This window comes from Rhodnius prolixus, unplaced genomic scaffold (genome assembly GCF_049639745.1).
Source record: "Rhodnius prolixus isolate KJV_2025 unplaced genomic scaffold, Rpr scaffold_9, whole genome shotgun sequence".
Taxonomy (NCBI): domain Eukaryota; kingdom Metazoa; phylum Arthropoda; class Insecta; order Hemiptera; family Reduviidae; genus Rhodnius; species Rhodnius prolixus.
Genome location: NW_027411604.1, coordinates 17,798,002 through 17,818,353, shown reverse-complemented (window position 1 = coordinate 17,818,353; position 20,352 = coordinate 17,798,002). Strand labels below are relative to the sequence as shown.

Below are 20,352 nucleotides of genomic sequence, written 5' to 3'. Positions count from 1 at the left end.
TCCAGAAAATACTAAAATCACCAATAGAGACATTAGGAACCACTTTCCACTTTTTCCAGTGGTTTTTACTTCTTAATTTCCAAAGTTGATCGACCCAACATGTACAATCCAGCATTAGCTTTATTATTAACTATCAAATGCAGAAACTGCAGCATTCCAGTAAAATTGGGGAACAACTTCCACTTTTTCCAATGGTTTTTACTTCTTGATGTCCAAAATAGATCGACCCAACATGTACAATCTAGCATTGGCCTTATTATTATGATGTAACCCTTATTTCTTACCATATAAAAAAATGTAATCTACAGTAAGGTAAAATATTTTGTAAATATATTTTAAATGTATCCATTGTTTTACTGGCAGTACAGTTATTGTTCTTTGCAAATTATCTTGAAGAGCAATTTTGTGTTTATCTTGATTTTAGTAGGTGCTGCCATCTTCAAGTGAATTCACTGAATTATATGTTTGTTATATGTAAACATTAGTTTATTAAATATGTTTAGAATTTAGTGACAAATAAAACCAAAGATTATTTTTAATAATATATATTACGTTTAAAAATTACAGGGAACTTTTGTTTTTATTTTTTCATTATAGTTGAAAAGCATTTTTATTTTTTCCTTCATTAATTCCATGTATAAGAACATCATTTCATATTAAAAGAGAATGTTTAATTATTCTTTTCATGTTACGGCCAGATAGAGGTATTTGAACCTGAAATCAGATATACATACATTTAAGACTTTAAAATTATTGTAGAGAAGTTAATGGCTATCTCTATAGTAAACCTAAATGCCACTGCTGCTGGATTTTGGCAAATCAGCAGATTCTCTAGCTTGACATCATATCAGCTAGTTCACACTAGACTCAGGGCGTATTGTGGTAGTTATTACTTTTTTAAATTACCGTAAAAAAATCAAGAAATTTTTGGCGATTTATTGCTTTGCTGCACACTACAATTCGGATCGTCGTCTATCTCCGTCCAGATATATACGATTTCTTGTGCCCTTTAATGTGTCAAGATCTATGCTAAACACTTCACACGACGGCTAATCCTTTTGTACAAAACAGAGGCTTGGAGGTAGTCGTGGACGGTAAGAAAGCTATACCTCCTAGGTAGATCGCGAGAAATCCTTCCTCTTGGTTCAACCAGCAATTGCCATTTTTTCGCCAGCCTTTTTCTCCTAGCTTACTCTGTCTCTGACGCAAATTAGACAGTTAGCCATATTTTTAAGGATCAAATTGTTCTAAAGAAGACTATACAGCTCCTTTTCTTGCCAGAAGAACAGTAGCTTTATTTTCGGACAAACCGCAGTGGTTGGAAATCTATTATTGGGTGAAATTCTTTTCTTTATTGTGCATGAAATTCGACAAAAGAAAAACTAGAAAAAAGTTTGCAATTATTGATCTGCAAGATAAATACATTCTGAGAACTGGATACTGATAGGAAGTGGCAACTCCGTTTATCCCATATTATGGTTTTATAGAAATATTCTATAATCTAAATTATAGAAGCACTAGTGTGACATCACAAAATAAAGTTTAAGCAATTGTTGTGGCGTTTAGATAACTGTTACAATTACCAAAAATTAAAAAATGATCGGGGCGTTTATTTTTGGGGGAAAATCTCAACATAAATTACCTGATCTTAGTCAGAATAACAATTGGCACGTTAGAGAAAATCGTACATATTTAGTGGGTGACACTCTATAATACAGCTACATTTATTTCCCCGGAAAAGTTTTTCAAATAAAATTCATTTTTATAAGATTCTGCCGATTTCTAGTAAATCGCAACTAACTAATTTATTAAACAGCTTTATTGAACAGAATTTAAAGAATTCTGTTAGACTTAAAAAAAATAAACTTACCATAAATATGCTCATGATTAGAATCCAATGTAACCGATCATCAAACAAACCACAGCTAGAACTAATGCAATGACCACACCAATCACTATTTTGATTGCTTTTTTCATTTTGTTCATACAACTGGAATAAAACAATTTTTTTTAAATATTTGCTTTAGTAAAATTGGACAGAAAGAAAATTTAAGTGAACTTACTGACAGTTGTTACTGCAGTGAACAGCAATAACTAATAACTTTCAAGCCAATTAAAACTCATGCTTTTAAATTAGGCTCTTTCATATTGGGGTGATACTAATTGCCTTAAATATATCAACGAGAAAAAAAAAATAACTTACTTTACTCTTGTACAGAATATATGCGAGTAAATTTACTCAATAATTTGAATAAAAAGATCGCAGATAAGGCCGTTGAGACTATCGTTTGTTACATTAAATTATCAAACATTCCTTTGTACTTTATCAGATTCATGGTTGATTTTAGCAAACCACATAAATATCTCATTCCACATTACTCTTGCGTATCACATAAAAAATAAATAAATAAAATTATGGGTTTTAACAATCACATATTTTTTGTTACTTGAAAGAGAAAAATAAATGAATACATAATTCATTTAAAAAAGATTTTCCATTAGGCAGGTGCGCACCAAGCCTAACCAGCGAAGTCATGGAAATGTGTAATGCAAATTTCACCATCACCATAGGATATAATCACTTCTTAAATTTAGTTTTATGAAAGAAAATTTGTTTTTCCAAATTTCAGTTGAACAGAATTGTGCCCGACTCTTTTTGGACTCGGCGCAAGCTTAAGATGTTCTGAAAAAAATGGAAAGATAGAAAATCATTGGTAGTTTTGCTACTTTCGTTCGTTTCTCGAGCTAACATTCCATTTCTATGTCTAGGTAGGTTAGTGCACCTTACGTTTGCTGGTTTTGAAAGTGGAGGTTCTAAAATGAGAAAAATTAGGAACTTATCACTAGAATAACAAGGAATCCTTAATTTCTCATTCTAACATCCTATTTTATGCCAGGGCTGGGTAATGCACCAGTAAGTCGGCTAGTTTGGATTTAAAGGTTAAGAAAAACGTAAGATATTACTATTTTACTAGAAATTCCTAATTTCATTCTTCTTCTGTTCTTTTCCAATGCAGAGCTTAATCAGACAGATTAAGTCGGCTACTTTTGGTACTAGAACTTCAGAAAAAGGGGAAATGGAAAAATCTTCACTAGTTTTAGTAGGAATTCTATATATACTCCTCCTAATATTCTATTTCTACGTCTTGGTTAGACAAAATACTTTTGTATATTATTTTAGGTGTAGAGGTTTAGAAAAATAATAGAAAAAAGTGAATTATTACTACTTTTACTAGAATTTCCTTATTTTATATTTCAAGAATTCTAATCTAAAGCCAATGCTTGTCATATACGTTAGGTCAGCTACTTCTGGAAGCACAAATTGAGAAAAAAGGGAAAATGGAAAAATCTTCACTAGTTTTTTATAGGAGTCCCTTAGTTTCTCCTTCCAAAATTCTATTTCTACGCCTTTGTTGGATGATACATCTTTCATCTGTTAGTTTGGATGTAGAGGTTTGTAAAAGGCAACTAGAGCTGACAATATATACCAGTCTACAAAAAAAACAACTTAAATCGGAATCATGATAAGTAGATTGTTACAAAAACAATAAACCAGTAAATATAGTTTAATTTTTAACTTAATTACAAATATTTACAAATAAAAAATCAATTATCAGCCAATTGAAGGAGTCTGCTCAACTTGTCGGGTTGTTTGTTGAATCATTAGCACTAAATTCCAGCTTCCGATCGTAAGTCTCTGATTCATACTGGTCGGCTTTTGCACTTTTCAGTCGTTCATTGTCTACCGTTTCTATTGCACGTAGTTGTTCAGCATTAATTCTAAAAGGAGCTCGCGCTGAGGTAAGAATACAATGAGACACAATTAACGAAAAAACTAGAAATTTCTGATACGTTTTAAACATCTTTTAATGATAGAAGAGCACAGCTTAAACACTTGGACTGGTACAACACATATTTATATGGGCAGTCAATATACTTTCCTTGTTTATAATCTCCCCACTTCCGATAACTCCCAGTTACCTGGTGTCAACTTTGTTCCTGTTTGAGGTCCTCTACCTTAGCGAATTTACTCAAGGTCATCAACTTTCTATTACACATTTCTATTTTTAATAACTAAGTATCAAATGAATAATAACGACGCATCATTTATCTGCGTATTAGCTGTAGGACACTCTTAAGAATTTGTGCACTGGATGTAACCTTCTAGGATACAACTACGTATTTAAAAATCTAGAGCCAATCACTGACGAATTTCTATTAAGAAAAACGCTTTTTGTTATCAATTACATATTGCCTTAAAAGTTGGAATTTTGAATAAAATTTAATGATCAAGAGATGAAGTTGACTCACCTGATAGAATAGATCTAGAAACATCAAAGTGGAGACATAGAAAGAAGCTGTAGCTTGTATAGTGACTGTTGGCTCTTCAGAAGCTAAGGTCTTAAGGTTTCGGTTATTCTCAAGAAATTTGATTGCTTGAGGTTGATGAGAGAAGTTGCTGAATTTATATAAATAACATCAAGGGATTCTAGGTATTGCTAGAATACCAACTCAAAGAAAAATCTGTTATCATATAAAGAAATCTACTTCTAGCCTTGGAAGAGATAAGAAAAATTCGACTGAAGTTTATTCCAGATTTTATTTTTCTGCCTTCACTCAATTTAGCTTTCTTCATTAGAGCAAGCAAAAACGTTTACACAAGTGTTAAGCGGCAATTTTTTTCAGAGTTTGTAAATTTTCTGGACCAGCTGTTACCAATAATGACTCGCAACTTGTAGCTTTAGTGGCAAACGCGTAGATCTAAAACTTTGATTTATCCAAGAATATTTTATTAAAACCACTTATGGGAGAAATATTGTAACTTTAATATGGTTAACGATCCCCATTATATTTCAGTGTTAAAAACAATTTAATGTTCCATGTTTGAAGACGATCGGCTGACCAGAAGTGCCATTTCAAAGATCACCATCTTGACACGCATAATTTTATTTCAGTATGAATTCTAAGTTTCAAGAAAATGTAATTACATAAATTATAGTAGGGGATTCTCAATTGAGGGTTCACACCAGCTTTTTATTTATTTATTCAGGTGTTTATTCAAACTGTACTTAGTTGTTATAAATAATTATAACAACTAAGTACAGTTTGACCAGATGTAGTACTTCTTTTACTACGAAAAGAAAATGTTGTTAACTTAACTAGAAAATTAATTTAAAAAAGCAAAGTGGTTCAAACTGATTTCTTAATTTGTTCTTACTGAATAAATAAAAGCACCAATCTCCAATAGAAATGTTTTTAGTTCTAGCTAGGCTTGGCGGTATAGCAACCAAGTTTACCTGTGCATGTCATGAGAAGTTTCAAAATAATTGCTCTAAATGATCTGGTTGAATATTATGAGAGTATTTAAATATTAACTTATCATTATTGGTGAGTTGTAGATTGTTATTAAATTTCTGAATTAATATTATTTAGAAGTAAGATTTGGCATCTTAAATAATGATTTGTTGTGTAATTTTTTAGGTAGTGACTTATATTGCGTTAAATCAAATTTCTTCAGTTTATGAAAACTAGCAATAAGAAGCTGCTATTTGGTAAACATAATCTAATTATGTGAAATGAAATTCTTTATATTGCGATTTGTATGCTTTTTTTTTATTTTAGTAAGCTATTTGTAAATTATGTATTTATTACATATTTGTGTTTTGTAATAGGGTAGAGATTCATACTTACTTATTGATTGTTAAATCAGCATAAGATATTGTGGAAAAGGAATTTTTTAAATAGTTATAACCGTGGTAGAACTAGGAATACCTGCAAATTAGTGGTCTTGTGAATGCAACCTTTAAAAGAAAACTGAGTATCGCACCCGTGTAAAATCAGAACTTTCTGAGCCCCATAAAGTCGAGAATGGCTTAGCTTAAGACAATGTATATCATGTCTCTTCTTTGATACTGCTCTTAGGAAATTCATCCGAAATTCAGGAGTAGACGTCAGTAGGCATATTTTCTAAATCTAAAAGAGTTTGCAGCTCATAAGCCCTGCCTAATTTAAAAGAAGTATTTCGGAAAACAAAAAATATTAATTCCTACGTAATGATTACGTTTTTGAAAGAGTCAAAGATTTAATTTACTTGGGTTCAATACAGATAGAACATATCTTACAATATTTTAGATCATAGAAAGGCGCTTACTGGACGTCGATGGACGTTTTATTTATAAGTCAAGATTGTTAGAGAAGGACTTCAAAATCATCTTATATAAAACTTAGATAAAATCAGTTTTATTGTAGGGCTCAGAGAACTGGTGCTAAATAAAACAGGTGAACAATGCTTGTCTAGTTTTAAAATGAAAATTGCCAAAAGAAGCCTAGTTAAGGAGAGAAAACCTGTGAATAACAATCAAGGAATGGTTGAAAATGTGGTTAGATCTGAAGTAAATTTTTATTTTGTCCGTCATAGCACGCATGTTTATTCTTTTCGGACTTTCATTCATCATCAGAGATGGATTACTTAGATTGGTGAAGGGATTTCAATTTCACTTCTGTTTTCGTCTCTCATTTTACTGTTGACTCAATCTAAGATGATATCTGTAATTTAATCAACATCGTTTTGTGATGATAGCAAGCGTAGGGCGAGACTTCTTTTCTTCTTACTTCCTAAACCTAAGGTCGTAATTTTCTCGGGTAGTCAGGCAGCTCTACGGGTAATTAGTTCCTACCAGGTCAACTCAAGGCTGGTTTGGGACTGTCTAGGTGCCCTGAAGGAAATTAGTGACCAGAATAAGGCCTTTCTAGTTTGGGTACCTGGTCATTCAGGACACAAGGGGAACGAAGTGGCAGATTTATTGGCCCGGGAAGGCTCTGCGGGACACTTCGTTGGCCCGGAGCCCTGCTTTGGGGTTTCGAAATGTGTTAAGTCTGCGGCCATTAATTTATGGGTGCAGAGTAGGGCTCAGGAGAGGGCTGAGACAGGCGAAGGAGTTCATCAGAGGCTATTCGCCGAGGCTGACCGCAGAATTAATCCGCCAAGGCCGTGGGGCTATAGGATAATTGTAGGCTTATTAACTGGCCTCTGCAGGCTCAGAAAACACATGCATCGCATGGGCCTGGCAGAAGATAGCCTTTATAGGTTCTGTCAGGAAGAAGAGGAAACGGCACTGCACGTGTTGTGTCAGTGTGAGGGCCTCGTATGGCTAAGGATGTCACTTCTCGGGGAGGAAAAACCAAGGCCTGAGAACTTTACCCAGGAGCCACTCTCCAGAATTAAGAGTCTGATTAAGCGGACGGGTCTGGAGGGTGAGCTCTAAAGCCGGGGAGCCACAATAGATCCATAGGGGTCGCGGTGGCGCAGGCCTTGAGGCCACCCTAATTTAATCTAATCTAATCTACTTCCTAAACATTTATGTTCTTCCTCGACTGAGACCAGAGGCCAGCCTCTGCCATTGTTATTGTTTCTTTTCTCTTCCGTAACGATTCTTCTTGCCATCAGATTGAATTTATCCCAAGTAATCCTAGAAGGTACGCTAATAAATTCAAAGAAAAACCCACGCACATTAGATAACCAAACCTGGCAATAAAACCAGAAAGATGGAGGATCTATACTTCAATAAAACAGAATCTATGATGTGGAAAAATTATGAAAGACAAAAAATGAAGACTAGCATCATTCTACTGGTTCTTTATTAATTATTTATTAATATTATACATATTCTTTGAGCTTCTTACAGATTGAAAGCCTGGTGAGACATGGCCCTTTCAGCCGGACCCTGACTGTGAGGCTAGCCACAAATTTATTCAAGTGTTGATTTATACAAAACGTTTGTCAATCAACAAGTGAAAGTTTTTAAATTGTCCTAAATGTTTCACGCCATATTTATTTATAACTAACTCATGAGTCAATGGGAAGACTTGATAGTCTCCATAATCAGATATCATGAATTCCCAGTTAGTTACATAATCCCCCGCATAGAGTTAATATTAAATTTATGAAGTGGATATCATAAATAAGTATCCCCCGGATGTTGTGTGGGCAGTACCACAGAGAAAGTTAACGATGTATGTATTTGCGTTGATTTTATCCATCAAAGCACTCATGTTTATTGTATCCCTTATTATATATTAAATATATTATCCAGCCCAGCGGACCCAACATTTTCAAAACATGTTCTTAGCTAACAATAAGCTCCTAACGTCATTTATTATGAATGCCTGCTGAATTTTATAATTATTGCAATACTAAATTTAAAAAACTTACAGTTGAGAGCTACATAATCATGTTTTGAAGATTTTTAGTTACAATTTCTGGCAAATTATTTGGACTAGGTAACATTGAAAGTGTTTATTGAGGAGGAATATCCGATTTTTTCAGGATATCAAGAAGATTTTCGCAGACTATCCGTTTCTCCACTCTTGTTAGAAGTTCCCTTTAAAGCTGGGTGCTTTTTGATCTGGGAGAGCCATTCTTAAAACTTTTAGGTAACATTGTAACGTGAAAGAAGATGAGCCTGAAGTAATTGCCAGTTGTTAGAGTGATCCTCTTGAGGAGTTCACTTCAGAATATTTAGTGGAGAAGCTAGTTGACTCTAACGAGGTGGTTATTTATTGCAGCTGGTTCTAATTTTTCCTCCCGGACATCCTTGGTATACCTTAGTTTATTATTTCTTCATCAATTGCTGCAGGGACTCATCTGGCATTAGAGTGTGGGGAACAATAGTCCTCAACTAAAGGTTGCAGTGCAAAATAACCTGGGAAACAGAGTAATGGATGTATTAAAGCTGCCTGTCCTTGAATGCCATCGAGAAATAATTGATTTCTTTTCTCTTCACGCCTAAACAATCAAATAGACCTTACCTTGCAACTAAACCAACTCACCCACAACATAACAATATATCTTCCTTCAGAAACATGAGCCCCTTTAATACGCCAAAATTAACCATCTTTTCAATAATCCTCCCAATAAATCATGAAGAGAACTTTAAAAAAAATATTGCCAAAATTCGATTTTCACCGCGATAATCTGTATTCTTTAAAACAAGTACTATCAACTATCACTATTGGCTTTAGAGGAACTCAAATCTAAAACACTATCTGCATAAAAAGCAAAGGATCGTTTATGCTCAATTTGTCTGTACTTATTTCATCAACTTTTAGAAATATATTTTAAATGGTTTGTACTTAAATCATTAAAGAAATGATCTTTTTTTTGTACAGAATGAACGTGAATGAAGTTTAGAAAAGGAAAATACAATGAACAATATTAACATCCTCATCCAAATTAAGGAAATTCTAATCATTCTTTTACCAAAGTTTAATAATTAATTTAAAAATTGCATCTTATCAAAAGATTCTTATTCTGTTTATTAAAATATAATATTCAAGAAAAAGAAAGAATAAAATAATATATTTTGATATTAAGAAAATGTAAGAACTATGTACGAGAAATCACCAAAATCCAAAAAATCCATTTAGTAAAGTCGTTTTTTGGTTGGTGAATCCCTGCCAAAAAGTTATTTTTGGAAGCGAAATAGTATCAAAACTTATTACCAAGACTGAGCTTTCCTTGATTTTTCATTTTGTAGATGGTACTGTTCTCAAACTTACTAAATAACTAAAACCTAAAAACGGTATTTATTTATTTTATTTTATTTATTTATTTATTTTTGTACTCAGAGGTCTCCAAAACAATGTCTCTTAAAAGCAATAAAGTAAATAAATAATGGGACTCCAAAACAATTACTCCCAACAATCAAAATGATTGTTTTGGGTGATTTCAAAAATTTGATCACGGTTGCTCAAAGCCTCTCTGTAATAAAAATTCAAAATTATAATTTTGTCTAATCAATTATTATATCAAACTTTTTTTGGTTAGCTCAAATAAGTATGTACTCTAGAATCTCAATCTTAAAAACAATAAAAAGTGCTTATTATGATAATCTGTATTTAGATGAAAATGCATTTATTAACAATTCTTCTGAATAAATTGCCCGCGGAATAATGGGTGTGGTGAAATGTTGTTCTGCTTTGTGTCATGTCGAGTGAATTTATGTGTAATGATTTATTAAAATGAGAAAGGTCGGGGACTAAGAGCTGTTAATTATTTTCATAATTTATCAACCCTGACCTTGATGGAAGTTGTAAAAGGAAAATATCTCTATCAAGCCAGAAACTGACAGATTGATATCTAAAATAATGAAAAATTTAAATAACTAGCGTAAAACAATCACCCTACAAAATGTAACAATTCAATTGAAGTTTTAAAATTTGAAATTCTAACAAAACTCTTATTTTTTATAGGTTTACTATATATCCCGTTTTGAAAATATTAACTCGGCTTTCCAATGTTCCGAATATTTGATAAAAATCCTAATACATACGTTGAACATATGTAAGCAAAATTTGATTAAATATAAATTATATAATATATTTTCAGCCATGCAGGCAATTTTACACCGGTTTAAAGGATATTTCAATAATGAATAACAGATGGTTGGGAGAATGAGATAGATTGAATGAAATCTACAGTAAAAGAGTTTTTTTTTTTTGTTTTTTTTTGGCGCATCAACAGCTGAGGTCATTAGCGCCCGGAGCTTTTTCCAGTGCACTGCCGGCCTCCGGACAGTGTTCTCTCGTTACAGACAACACTGTCCATCACCGGACAGTGAGCTGTAAGAAGCTCCTAGGAAGAGAAAATCTAAGGGTCAGCTGCTGGATTCGAACCCGGGACCTCCGCGTGGGAGTCCAGTATGCTAACCTCATAGCTAATCCCTTCCCTAGTAAAAGAGTGATTACTAGGGAACGGATTCGTATGTATTTACATATTTTTTTCTAGGCAATTTACAGACGTTTTTCAACTAGAAGTATTCATACTGACACTTTTTAAGCCGTTAGAGTCTACTTTTATTTCACATATTTCCACATATTTGGATGTTATCGCATATTTATACATATTTGATTAAAATAAATAAATATTTCTACATATTTAATCAAAATATGTACATATTTTTTCATATTTTTCATTTTGGGCATATTTTCATAATTGGGAGGTGGTTGACAGGAACTGTGAACCACAGACTGTAGGGGTGTGAATCACAGTGGGTACAATGGTTATTGTAATTTACACAGAATGCTGCTAAACAGTGACGGGCACTTGTTAGTTCTAAGAAGTTGTCTGACGTTGTCTGTTCTTTCAGTTCCTTCGTTGAAGTGTCCAATTCATTTCGTTCGGTCACTTAGTGTATTCTTTTTTGGGTGAAATGCCACGAACATCGGCCTCAAACAAACAACTGGATGCTAAATATCTTCGCGAGTTTCCAGCAGAACTTTTTCGAAGTGATGGAGACATTTTGTACTGCACAGCTTGTGACAAGCGCGTTTCTTGCTCTCAACGTTCCCAAGTCACCCAACATATTGCCACCGGATCGCACATAGAGAATAAAAACAGAAAGAAAGAGAGGACGTCCTATCAAGCCTTCCTTACATCTCCATCATCAAGTAAGTCTACTCTGAGTACAGATCTGTGTCGGGCTTTGGTTAGAGCAGATATCCCTTTCCACAAACTTAAAAATCCTCATTTCAAAGGATTCTTAGAGACCTATATTGGGAAAAAAAATGCCTGACGAGAGCGCTCTGAGGAAAAACTACCTGGAAGATGTCTATAAAGATACACTAACCAAAATTCGAGAACATATCAAAGATAGACGGATTTGGGTGTCAATTGATGAAACCACTGACGTTGAGGGCAGGTATATTGCCAATGCAGTTATTGGAAAACTTGACAGTGATGCTGATGTGGATTCAAAGCCATTCCTTTTGAACTGTGAGGTTCTCGAAAAATGCAATCATTCCACCATTTCACGATTTTCATAAAAAAAAAATGTCCATTTTACTTAAATATTCCAGAAAATATTTTAAGAAAATCACATATTTTCCACATGATTGACGAAAATAAATGCATATTTTAATTAAATATTTGGCATTTTTAAATACATAAAAATCCGTTCCTTAGTGATTACAAACCGAATTGTGAGTCTATGTGCAGAATTTATCGACACTATTAAAAAGAAATAGTTTCTCCCAAAGTTCATGATATTAATAAATACCACGCTTTTTTAATTTGATAACAAAAATATGTTATGTGTTGTTAAATTAACCTTCCTTTTTTTTCTTTAAAAAAATTTTTTTTTAGAATATAATGTATTTTAATTTTCCTTGCGGGAACTTACAGCTTCCAGAGGATTTATGCATTCCTTATAAACCATGGTACTTTCAAGGCGATACGTAGCACCTTAATTTGAAAAATTTGCAGGTTAATCATTGTAGCATTACAAATGCTGTAGTATATGGAGCAAGCTTAAGTCAGAAAGATTTAAGAATAGAAGAATTTAAGAGTATAAAGTATTGAGGTTTCATTGTAGTTCGTCAGTTTATTATAAAATAAAGATGTCTGTGATTTGGATAGGTCTGTATCAATTTCAGTGTGATAAGGAGAGATTAGCTCAGTTTAGTCTCGCCTTTTACTTAAGGATTAATTACAAAATTGTTTTTTCGGTAAACTAAGACCACAGGCTTTTTCAATTATAAGAATCAACCATCATCGTTATCGACGTTATTTTCTGTTTGATCAACTAACTCGATATTGCCCCTGTTTGAGAAAAAAAAAAATCTTACGGTGAGTCTACTTAACTAGAGTTAGAAGGTCGTTTCTACAGGACATTAATAACTTGTCCTCCAGGATTCAGTTAATCACCAGTTTGTAGGATGCATTATGCTTCTTTTTTTACTGATAATGGTAAACAATTAAAAGAATATCTACTTTCTTATTAAAATTAACATATATTTTAATCAGCAAGTAAAAAAATCCAATTATTTACAAAAGATATTATCTTTAAAGGGTAGAAGTTGAAAAAATAATAAATTTATTATTAGTATTAATGCTTTATTATCCTTTAACCCCTTCTACATATTTTGGTCTATCAAAATTCTGCCTTGTGTTATAAATTTCAGATTTCACGCTTCCACCTTTAGTTGACCACAACTCTTCCACTGGTTCATGTGTTTCATGACGATCAGTTTTCTGCCTCCAAGATGATGTACGACTGTATTGATCTTGATATTGGACATTGCCTCTGTATCTTGACTGTTCTCCAGATAGGTTATGCTGTTCGATGGAACGATGTTGCGGCACTTGATACTGTCGAACAACTTGGACTCTTTGTGGTGATGTTAAACGAGTTGGTTGGTATTTAACTTCTTGGGTGGGAAAACTATTTACTGCAGATATATAGATGACTGCGAACACTATGGTCAGTAATGACTTCATTTTGATTTTCTAAAAATAAATAAAATTTCAATGTTATTACATTGTCTCTATTGAGATTTATTACAAATTCTTATAATACATTTTAATTTGAGAGAGGTTTCCCTAACGTATTTATTTCTCTTCATTTACAGGTTCTTTTCAAATATTTTCGCATTAACATCAAAGAATAAATAATTTAGTGTAGTACTTTTATTTTGTATATACATTAAGCAAAATTAACTAAACGAAAATTGACACATTTTTAAACGTTCACAAAATGTTATTAATAACAAATTACATTTACTTCGCTCTTATTTAAATGGGAAAAGGACAAAAATTACCGGTTTCCTAAATTTCTCATTGATTTTTATTGAAAAAACATTCCACACCTTTTTATTAATCTTCTTTAAATAGATGGTAAGAAAGAAGGGTAGTGTCCTTTGAAAAACAAAACTTGCAACTCCCATCTGTTCGCACTTTCACATTCGAAAAAGATACTTGGTACCTCTTTTTTTATTTTTCCCGAGAGTTCAAACTAACTATAGTTGTTCTCATTTGAAGAAAACTTAAATCATTGAAAGCATATCTATGATTGCAAAAAACAAAAATGTGATTCCACTCGACGGTCCAATAAAACTTTTCGGAAATGATGGAATTAGCTCAGTGTTCAGCGTATACTGGATTCCAATGCGGAGATCCAAGATTGGAATCCAGCTGAGCTAGACCTTAGATTTTCTCTTCCTAGGAGCTTCTTACAGCTCACTGTGAGGCAATGGACAGTGTTTCTATAACGAGAGAACAATGTCTAAAAACTGGTAGTGCAGTGAAAAAAGCTCCGGGCGCCAATCAACTCAAAATTGCCTTATTTTGATTAAAAAAATTAATTTTAGGATGTATTGTTCGTTGTTTTTTTGGTGGCTGATTCATTAATCTAATAGAAAGAATGAATAATGCCAATTTCAGCATTATTATTATTTTGCCTAGCTCTTGATCTAGGGACTAGGTCATCATGAGGGCTTATTGACAATATATTATCAATATTTTTACATCATAAGCAGACAGAACAGAAGACACACCAACTTTAGAATAACAATGTAAAAAATATATTGTCCATAAGCCCTGAAGATGAAGTCCTTACGTTGAAAGCTCGGCAAAAAACAAAAAATATTATGACTGAAATTGACATTATTTATCTTCCTTCTAATTTTAGGAAGTGAACCGACCAGAAATTGAATGCTCAATATTTCATTTAATTCCGTTCACGATTTTCCTATATAAATAATTTTGCTTATGATCTGCTTCTATGGTGCAGAGTACAGTCCTACAATGGAGTGCCTACAACAAACGAGCGAACATGTGTTCTCGCTACTAGCCGAAGCGCGAAGCTCCCAATTGAGCATTTGTGAAAATATATTGGAATGTTTGCGCATGCTCAGTAACGAGTAACCCAGTCGGTGTAAACAGAAATGATGAAAATAACCTGTTCTTAGAACGTTCTTATGTGCTCGCCCAACCTAAAACATTCTAACATTCTAGTTTATGAATTCATTGTACTAGATTCTCCTAAAATCGGATTAAATGATTTTTTAAAACTTGTTTCCTAGTCTTTTGTGCGATTTCTTTATATATAAATATAAGTTTAAGAAGCTTATTTTTGAGATTTAGGTAATTAATTTATTTTATTTTATTTTTATGGAATCATTATTTTTATTTTCACTTATTATCGGTAGTTTTCGTTGGCAATATGTGTTTTGAAGTCTCCTGAGTCCATAAAAGTGATTTTCAGAAAATTATATATATGTGTATGTGTGTGTGTGTGTATATACACTGGGCCAAAAAAGTCTGTGAACACTAACCTAAATTTTATTACTTTTATTATTATCTTATTAGAAACTTCTTTTATTTTCAAATGAAATATACTATTCGATAGAGAGAAACCAGAGTTTTTCATTTTATATTCAATCTTTTATTTTTGTTCAGCAGGAATATCACAATTAAATGTTTAACAAAACAACACCCCAAACGAATGCAAAAAAAGTCTGTGAACACTTTGCAGAAATAAATCATTCTCACACATTGTACGTGAATTATAAATTTTAAAAACTTGTAGGACCTCCTATGTTCCTAATCACTTCCAACAAGCGAGCTTTCATCGATCCTAATAATTTTGTGGTCGTCAATGTTGGAATTTTATCCCACTCTTCTAAAATAGCGTTTTTTAGTTGTTCACGGTTTCTTATTCCTCGTTTATTTATTTGGCGGCTGATTTCATCCCACAAATGTTCTATTGGGTTAAGGTCTGGCAATTGTGGAGGGGTGTTTAGGCGCCAGAGTGTATTATTTAAAAGCCATTCCCGAGTTTTTAGTGCGGTATGTTTCGGGTCATTGTCTTGTTGGAAGACAAACGTTCCCTCCAACCCTAATTTTTTTGAATTTTCTTTTAAATTGCGTCTTAATATATCCACATACACATATTGGTCCATCATACCATTAATTAGATCTAACTTGCCCACTCCTTTAGCACTCATGCACCCCACACCAGAATGTTGCCTCCCCCATGCTTAAAAGTAGGCTTCATATTTTTCATTTTCATAGCTTCATTTCGTTTTCGCCACACTTTTTGTCGTCCATCAGACCCACATACATTGAATTTCGACTCATCTGAAAAGATTACGGTTTCCCAGAAACTAGAAGGCTTAGAAACATATTCTTTCACGAAATCCAATAGGCGGTTACGATTTATTTTATTGATTAAAGGTTTTTTCCTCGGGACTCGACCGCAATAATCGTATTCATGTAATTTATTTCTAATTGTCTGCGGTGTTACGCTTACACATAACCACTTGATAATTCTTGACTGATTTTTTGAGCGCTTGTCCTGGGTTCTTCTCGAACAGACTTCAGAATTTGCCGTTTATGAAAGGAATTAAGTTTTGGTGGCCGTCCACTGCGTGGCCTACTAATCACATTTCCGTACTTTTTAATTATATTATGCACCGTTGAAGGGTTTTTTTGAACTATCTTCCCTATTTCTCGAATACTTTTTCTTTCATTTCGCAACGTCACAATAAGTTCTCGAATTGGTCTGGGAACTTCCATATTAGTGGTTAAATATGTACTAATTAGATTATTTATTCACAAAACTGACTGTAGTGGTTTCTACAATACAATAGAGAACTTTGAAACTTTATTCAATCGTTTTTCTGTTTGTTATCTTAATGTTTTTACATATTTATACAGCTGTTCACAGACTTTTTTTGCATTCGTTTGGGGTGTTGTTTTGTTAAACATTTAATTGTGATATTCCTGCTGAACAAAAATAAAAGATTGAATATAAAATGAAAAACTCTGGTTTCTCTCTATCGAATAGTATATTTCATTTGAAAATAAAAGAAGTTTCTAATAAGATAATAATAAAAGTAATAAAATTTAGGTTAGTGTTCACAGACTTTTTTGGCCCAGTGTATGTATATGTTAATACACATGAGTGTGATCGCTCTTTAGATACTCTAGCTCACTACCGAAAAAGTGCACAAAGCTCACAGTATATTTCGTTGGGATACTCCGATGAGATCTGACGGAATGTTTGCAATCTGTTAATTGAAAGTACCTCTTGACTGAATAGAGATTTCCACGAAAACAGCTACAACGACCCCCCCCCACATTGCAGATAAAGAGATCCTTAACTTTTATTTATAATATTTTTCAGATTAATTCTATTAAGGGCACCTAACACGTTAGTAAAAATTTGCGTCTAAAGAAATTTCCTAAATTAGAAGTGACATTTTTCTGTTTTTTAAGATTTTTTCTTCACTAGAAATATAGGTAATTTTTACGCTGCTCTATAACTTTTGTTTTAACTATTTTGTTTGTGAAATAGATTTTAATTTTAAATTATGCTGAGGGACAGAACTATGCATCTGTCTAGCGTCATACCTGTGAAAGGACGTTTAAAAACAATAAAAGTTTTGTTAGAAGTAAATGTGTTGCATATAAATAAGAATCTGACGAATTTCAGCAAGAGAAAAGCCTTGTGTGTTAACACCATATTTTTTATTATTATTTTATTTTTAATTATTTTGTATTCATTTGTAGGAAAAATATGGAATGGGATAAAAACTCAAGTTTGCAGCTAATAGAAGAGTATAAGGAGAATAGATGTCTATGGGACCCTAATTGCAATGAGTACAAAAATATTGAAAAAAGGGAAGATGCCTGGAGGAACATAGCAGAAGTGATGAATCGAGATGCTGGCATAATAAAAAAGAAAATGGATTCACTTCTTGCTTCGTATAGAAGGGAAAGACAAAAGTGTTTTTTGAACAGCAAAAAAAGTGGCAGCGAAACGGTGGATTCTTATAAACCTAAATGGTTTGCATACGATAATATGAATTTTTTGTTGGCCAAATATAAACCAAGACCATCATATAATACCATAAAAATGGTAAGAACTTTTCTGTTTAATTAATTATTAATTATTATAACCTCTAATTATTAGCTTATCTAAATGCTGAACAGATAGATAGCAGTGAACCAGAGGATATCACGGAACATCTGTTAATGACAATAAGTACGGATGGTGATGATAACAATCAGCAATCAACGTCCATAGTAAAAGAATTTAAGTCACTTCAGAAGAAACCATCAGTAAAAAGAGAAATAATTGAAGAACCCAGAATGGACGAAGAGGATAAAATTTTAATAACCACCTTAAATGGGGAAAAAGATGTTAGTAGCGTGTTTGGAGAATACGTTGCTACTAAGCATAGAAAGTATAGTGCATACACTAAAAGTATAGTGGAACATTTAATCAATAATATTTTATACGCCGCTGATGTAGGCAAATATGATGATCCTCAAAAACGTGAACAATCTTAGTAGTGGTCTTAAACTCATCTGCATAAAATTTCAGTGACATCAAGTCCTCAACTGAATCGTGAAATTCACAATTCTCAACTCTAAAGGAGTTAGAAAACTTAATGGTTTGGCTGTGTGTTCGCTAATTCCTAACAGGCTGCATTGCAGTGTACCGTGAGTATTAGTGCTGTCAATTGTCATGCAGTTGTTCTTAACCTGGAGACCTATGGCTTCACAGTTTCACAGGAGGTCACAGAATAATTTTAAGATAAGGAGGGAAACATAGCTCAATGAAGGGCTATTAATTTCCATTGAGTTGTCTTTTACATTTTTAGTTGTAATATTTTAATGTAAAATTTAGTTGAAGTCATTGAATTAATTTAGCAATACTAATTAAGAAATGTTTACATGAATTACGAACCATGTTTAAAAAAGTTAAAGTATTGCAGGATTCATTTTGTAGACAAATTTTTGGAAGATCTTAAATCCGATTAATCTACATTTTCTGAACTCAGAAGTATTAGATGTAATTGCATATGTAATCCAATCGTAAAATGTTGTTTAACTTTTTTAGTAACGCATTAATTAAACGTAGGATAAAGGATATTGCAAGCACAGTCATAATTTTTTATTTATAATTTATGTAAAAATAAGTTATTACTGAAATTGGCTGTCAACTTTCTACTTTGTGAATTTGATTGAAATCTGAAGTAGCAATTAAAAAGAAGATATTGTAGTCAACTGGTTAATCAGGTTTGTAAAAAACCTCTTAAATTTCCCCGAAAAATCATTTTAAATAAATGTTACAGACCATAAGTAATAAGTAAGCTGCATAAGTAATAAAAGAGTAACAGAAGTTGAAAAAAAAAATCACGAATGAAAAATCGTAGTAATGAAATGGATGACTTTTCGGTACAGGGTTGCTCAAAACAACGATTGTGTGTGCTTATTAGGAAGAAACTTTCGAAACTTTATCCCTATCAAAATGCATTTCCAACATGTCTGACATTAAGCATTTGAAATCACCAGATAAAATTAATGGTTGAATAAACAAACTTTTCAGTTTCAGTTTACTTATCCTCGAGGAATAGATAGTTTATATTGCGAACTTTCCTAACGTAAAAAATATTTTATAGTTCAAATCTATTTAACTCGAACCGTAGGAAAAATAGCAGATACATTTGTATGAGTATCTTAAAAGATTAAATACTTCCATATTTTTGTAATAGATTAAAAGCTTTTTGGAGAGAAAAAGTATGGAAAATTATTCAAAAGCCAAGTTGCCTTAAAAAGAAATGAATTTAGTTTATTATTAATGAACATAAATAATGTTTTAAATCAGTGTCAAAAAAAAAGAAATCTGCCAATAGATAATAATAGCGGGAGATAAATTTATGAAAATATAAATTAGTAAAATAATACTATTATTATAATATTCTACTTACTTTTATGATAAGAGGTCACCATTTAACCAATTTATCATTAAACTGATTGATTACTAATAGTGCTTTGCTTTTATATACCAAAGATTTTTTTCATTTTAGTTTATCATACTATTACCTAGAATTGTTGCAATGAAAAATGGTAAAATAGCCTTGAAATCAGTCGTAGTTATCAAATCAATATTATCACGTATTTTGCGTCTCTTTGTTGCTAAGAAAACAGTTCTTTCTCTGATAATTATTATTTTATTTTTGTTGATTAATTTTAATTAATTAATTTTGATTTAATTTTAATTTGATTAATAAAACAAACTGATGATTAATATTTTATTTCTATTAAAAGTGGGCGATTTTTGTTTGTCTGAAATAGAAGCGAGGTCTTTCTATTTTCTTCTGAATAATGCAACGGAGTTAGCATTTTAATTTTTAAATTAAAGATTGAGGTGATTCCATAAACGCTTTTCATATTAATGCTTGGCAGTGTTTAAAAATTAACTGATTTTACTATTTATGACATACTCATACTTGACTTAAATGTAGATTAGACATTTTCCAGGAAAATTCTACTAAATGCAATTATCAGAGAGGGGTTGGGTAGTTTCGAGTCAGCTAACATATAATAAGACAGTAACATGGTGGAATTAAAATTCTTTACTCTAAACTGGTGAATCAACCTCTGTTGATGGATGAAAATCTGGAACTGGTCAGAAAAAGTAATATGCGTGCTGTGATGATGTTGTCCAGCCCTGCAGTCACCACATTTTCAAAGATGTAGATAAATTTAACTTGGGATGTGGC

General features: G+C 32.4%; 2 protein-coding genes and 1 long non-coding RNA gene across 7 annotated transcripts; 1 reads left to right on the top strand and 2 right to left on the bottom strand.

Moving 5' to 3' along the window:
• Positions 1–529: 529 nt before the first annotated feature.
• On the bottom strand, positions 530–2,207 carry LOC141454342 (uncharacterized). 2 transcript variants are annotated; one of them, XR_012458637.1, is made up of 3 exons: positions 2,068–2,207; positions 1,871–1,990; positions 530–714 (listed from the first exon to the last, which is right to left on the bottom strand). It is a non-coding gene; the product is annotated as an uncharacterized lncRNA (long non-coding RNA). The 2 variants fall into 2 exon arrangements; XR_012458636.1 differs by having other exon boundaries at positions 2,064–2,204.
• Positions 2,208–10,904: 8,697 nt separating this feature from the next.
• Positions 10,905–18,847, top strand: LOC141454338 (uncharacterized). 4 transcript variants are annotated; one of them, XM_074128457.1, is made up of 4 exons: positions 13,284–14,920; positions 16,965–17,080; positions 17,351–17,699; positions 17,774–18,847. In XM_074128457.1, exons 3-4 carry the CDS (start codon positions 17,358–17,360, stop codon positions 18,131–18,133), a joined length of 702 nt encoding a protein of 233 aa, XP_073984558.1. In that variant the 5' UTR covers positions 13,284–14,920; positions 16,965–17,080; positions 17,351–17,357; the 3' UTR covers positions 18,134–18,847. The 4 variants fall into 4 exon arrangements, with proteins under 4 accessions (XP_073984559.1, XP_073984558.1, XP_073984556.1 ...); XM_074128458.1 differs by lacking the exons at positions 13,284–14,920; positions 16,965–17,080 and adding an exon at positions 10,905–11,448; XM_074128455.1 differs by lacking the exon at positions 16,965–17,080.
• On the bottom strand, positions 12,872–19,695 carry LOC141454341 (uncharacterized). The gene is made up of 2 exons (XM_074128460.1): positions 19,558–19,695; positions 12,872–13,285 (listed from the first exon to the last, which is right to left on the bottom strand). Exon 2 carries the CDS (start codon positions 13,274–13,276, stop codon positions 12,896–12,898), a length of 381 nt encoding a protein of 126 aa, XP_073984561.1. The 5' UTR covers positions 13,277–13,285; positions 19,558–19,695; the 3' UTR covers positions 12,872–12,895.
• Between the last annotated feature and the right edge of the window lie 657 nt (positions 19,696–20,352).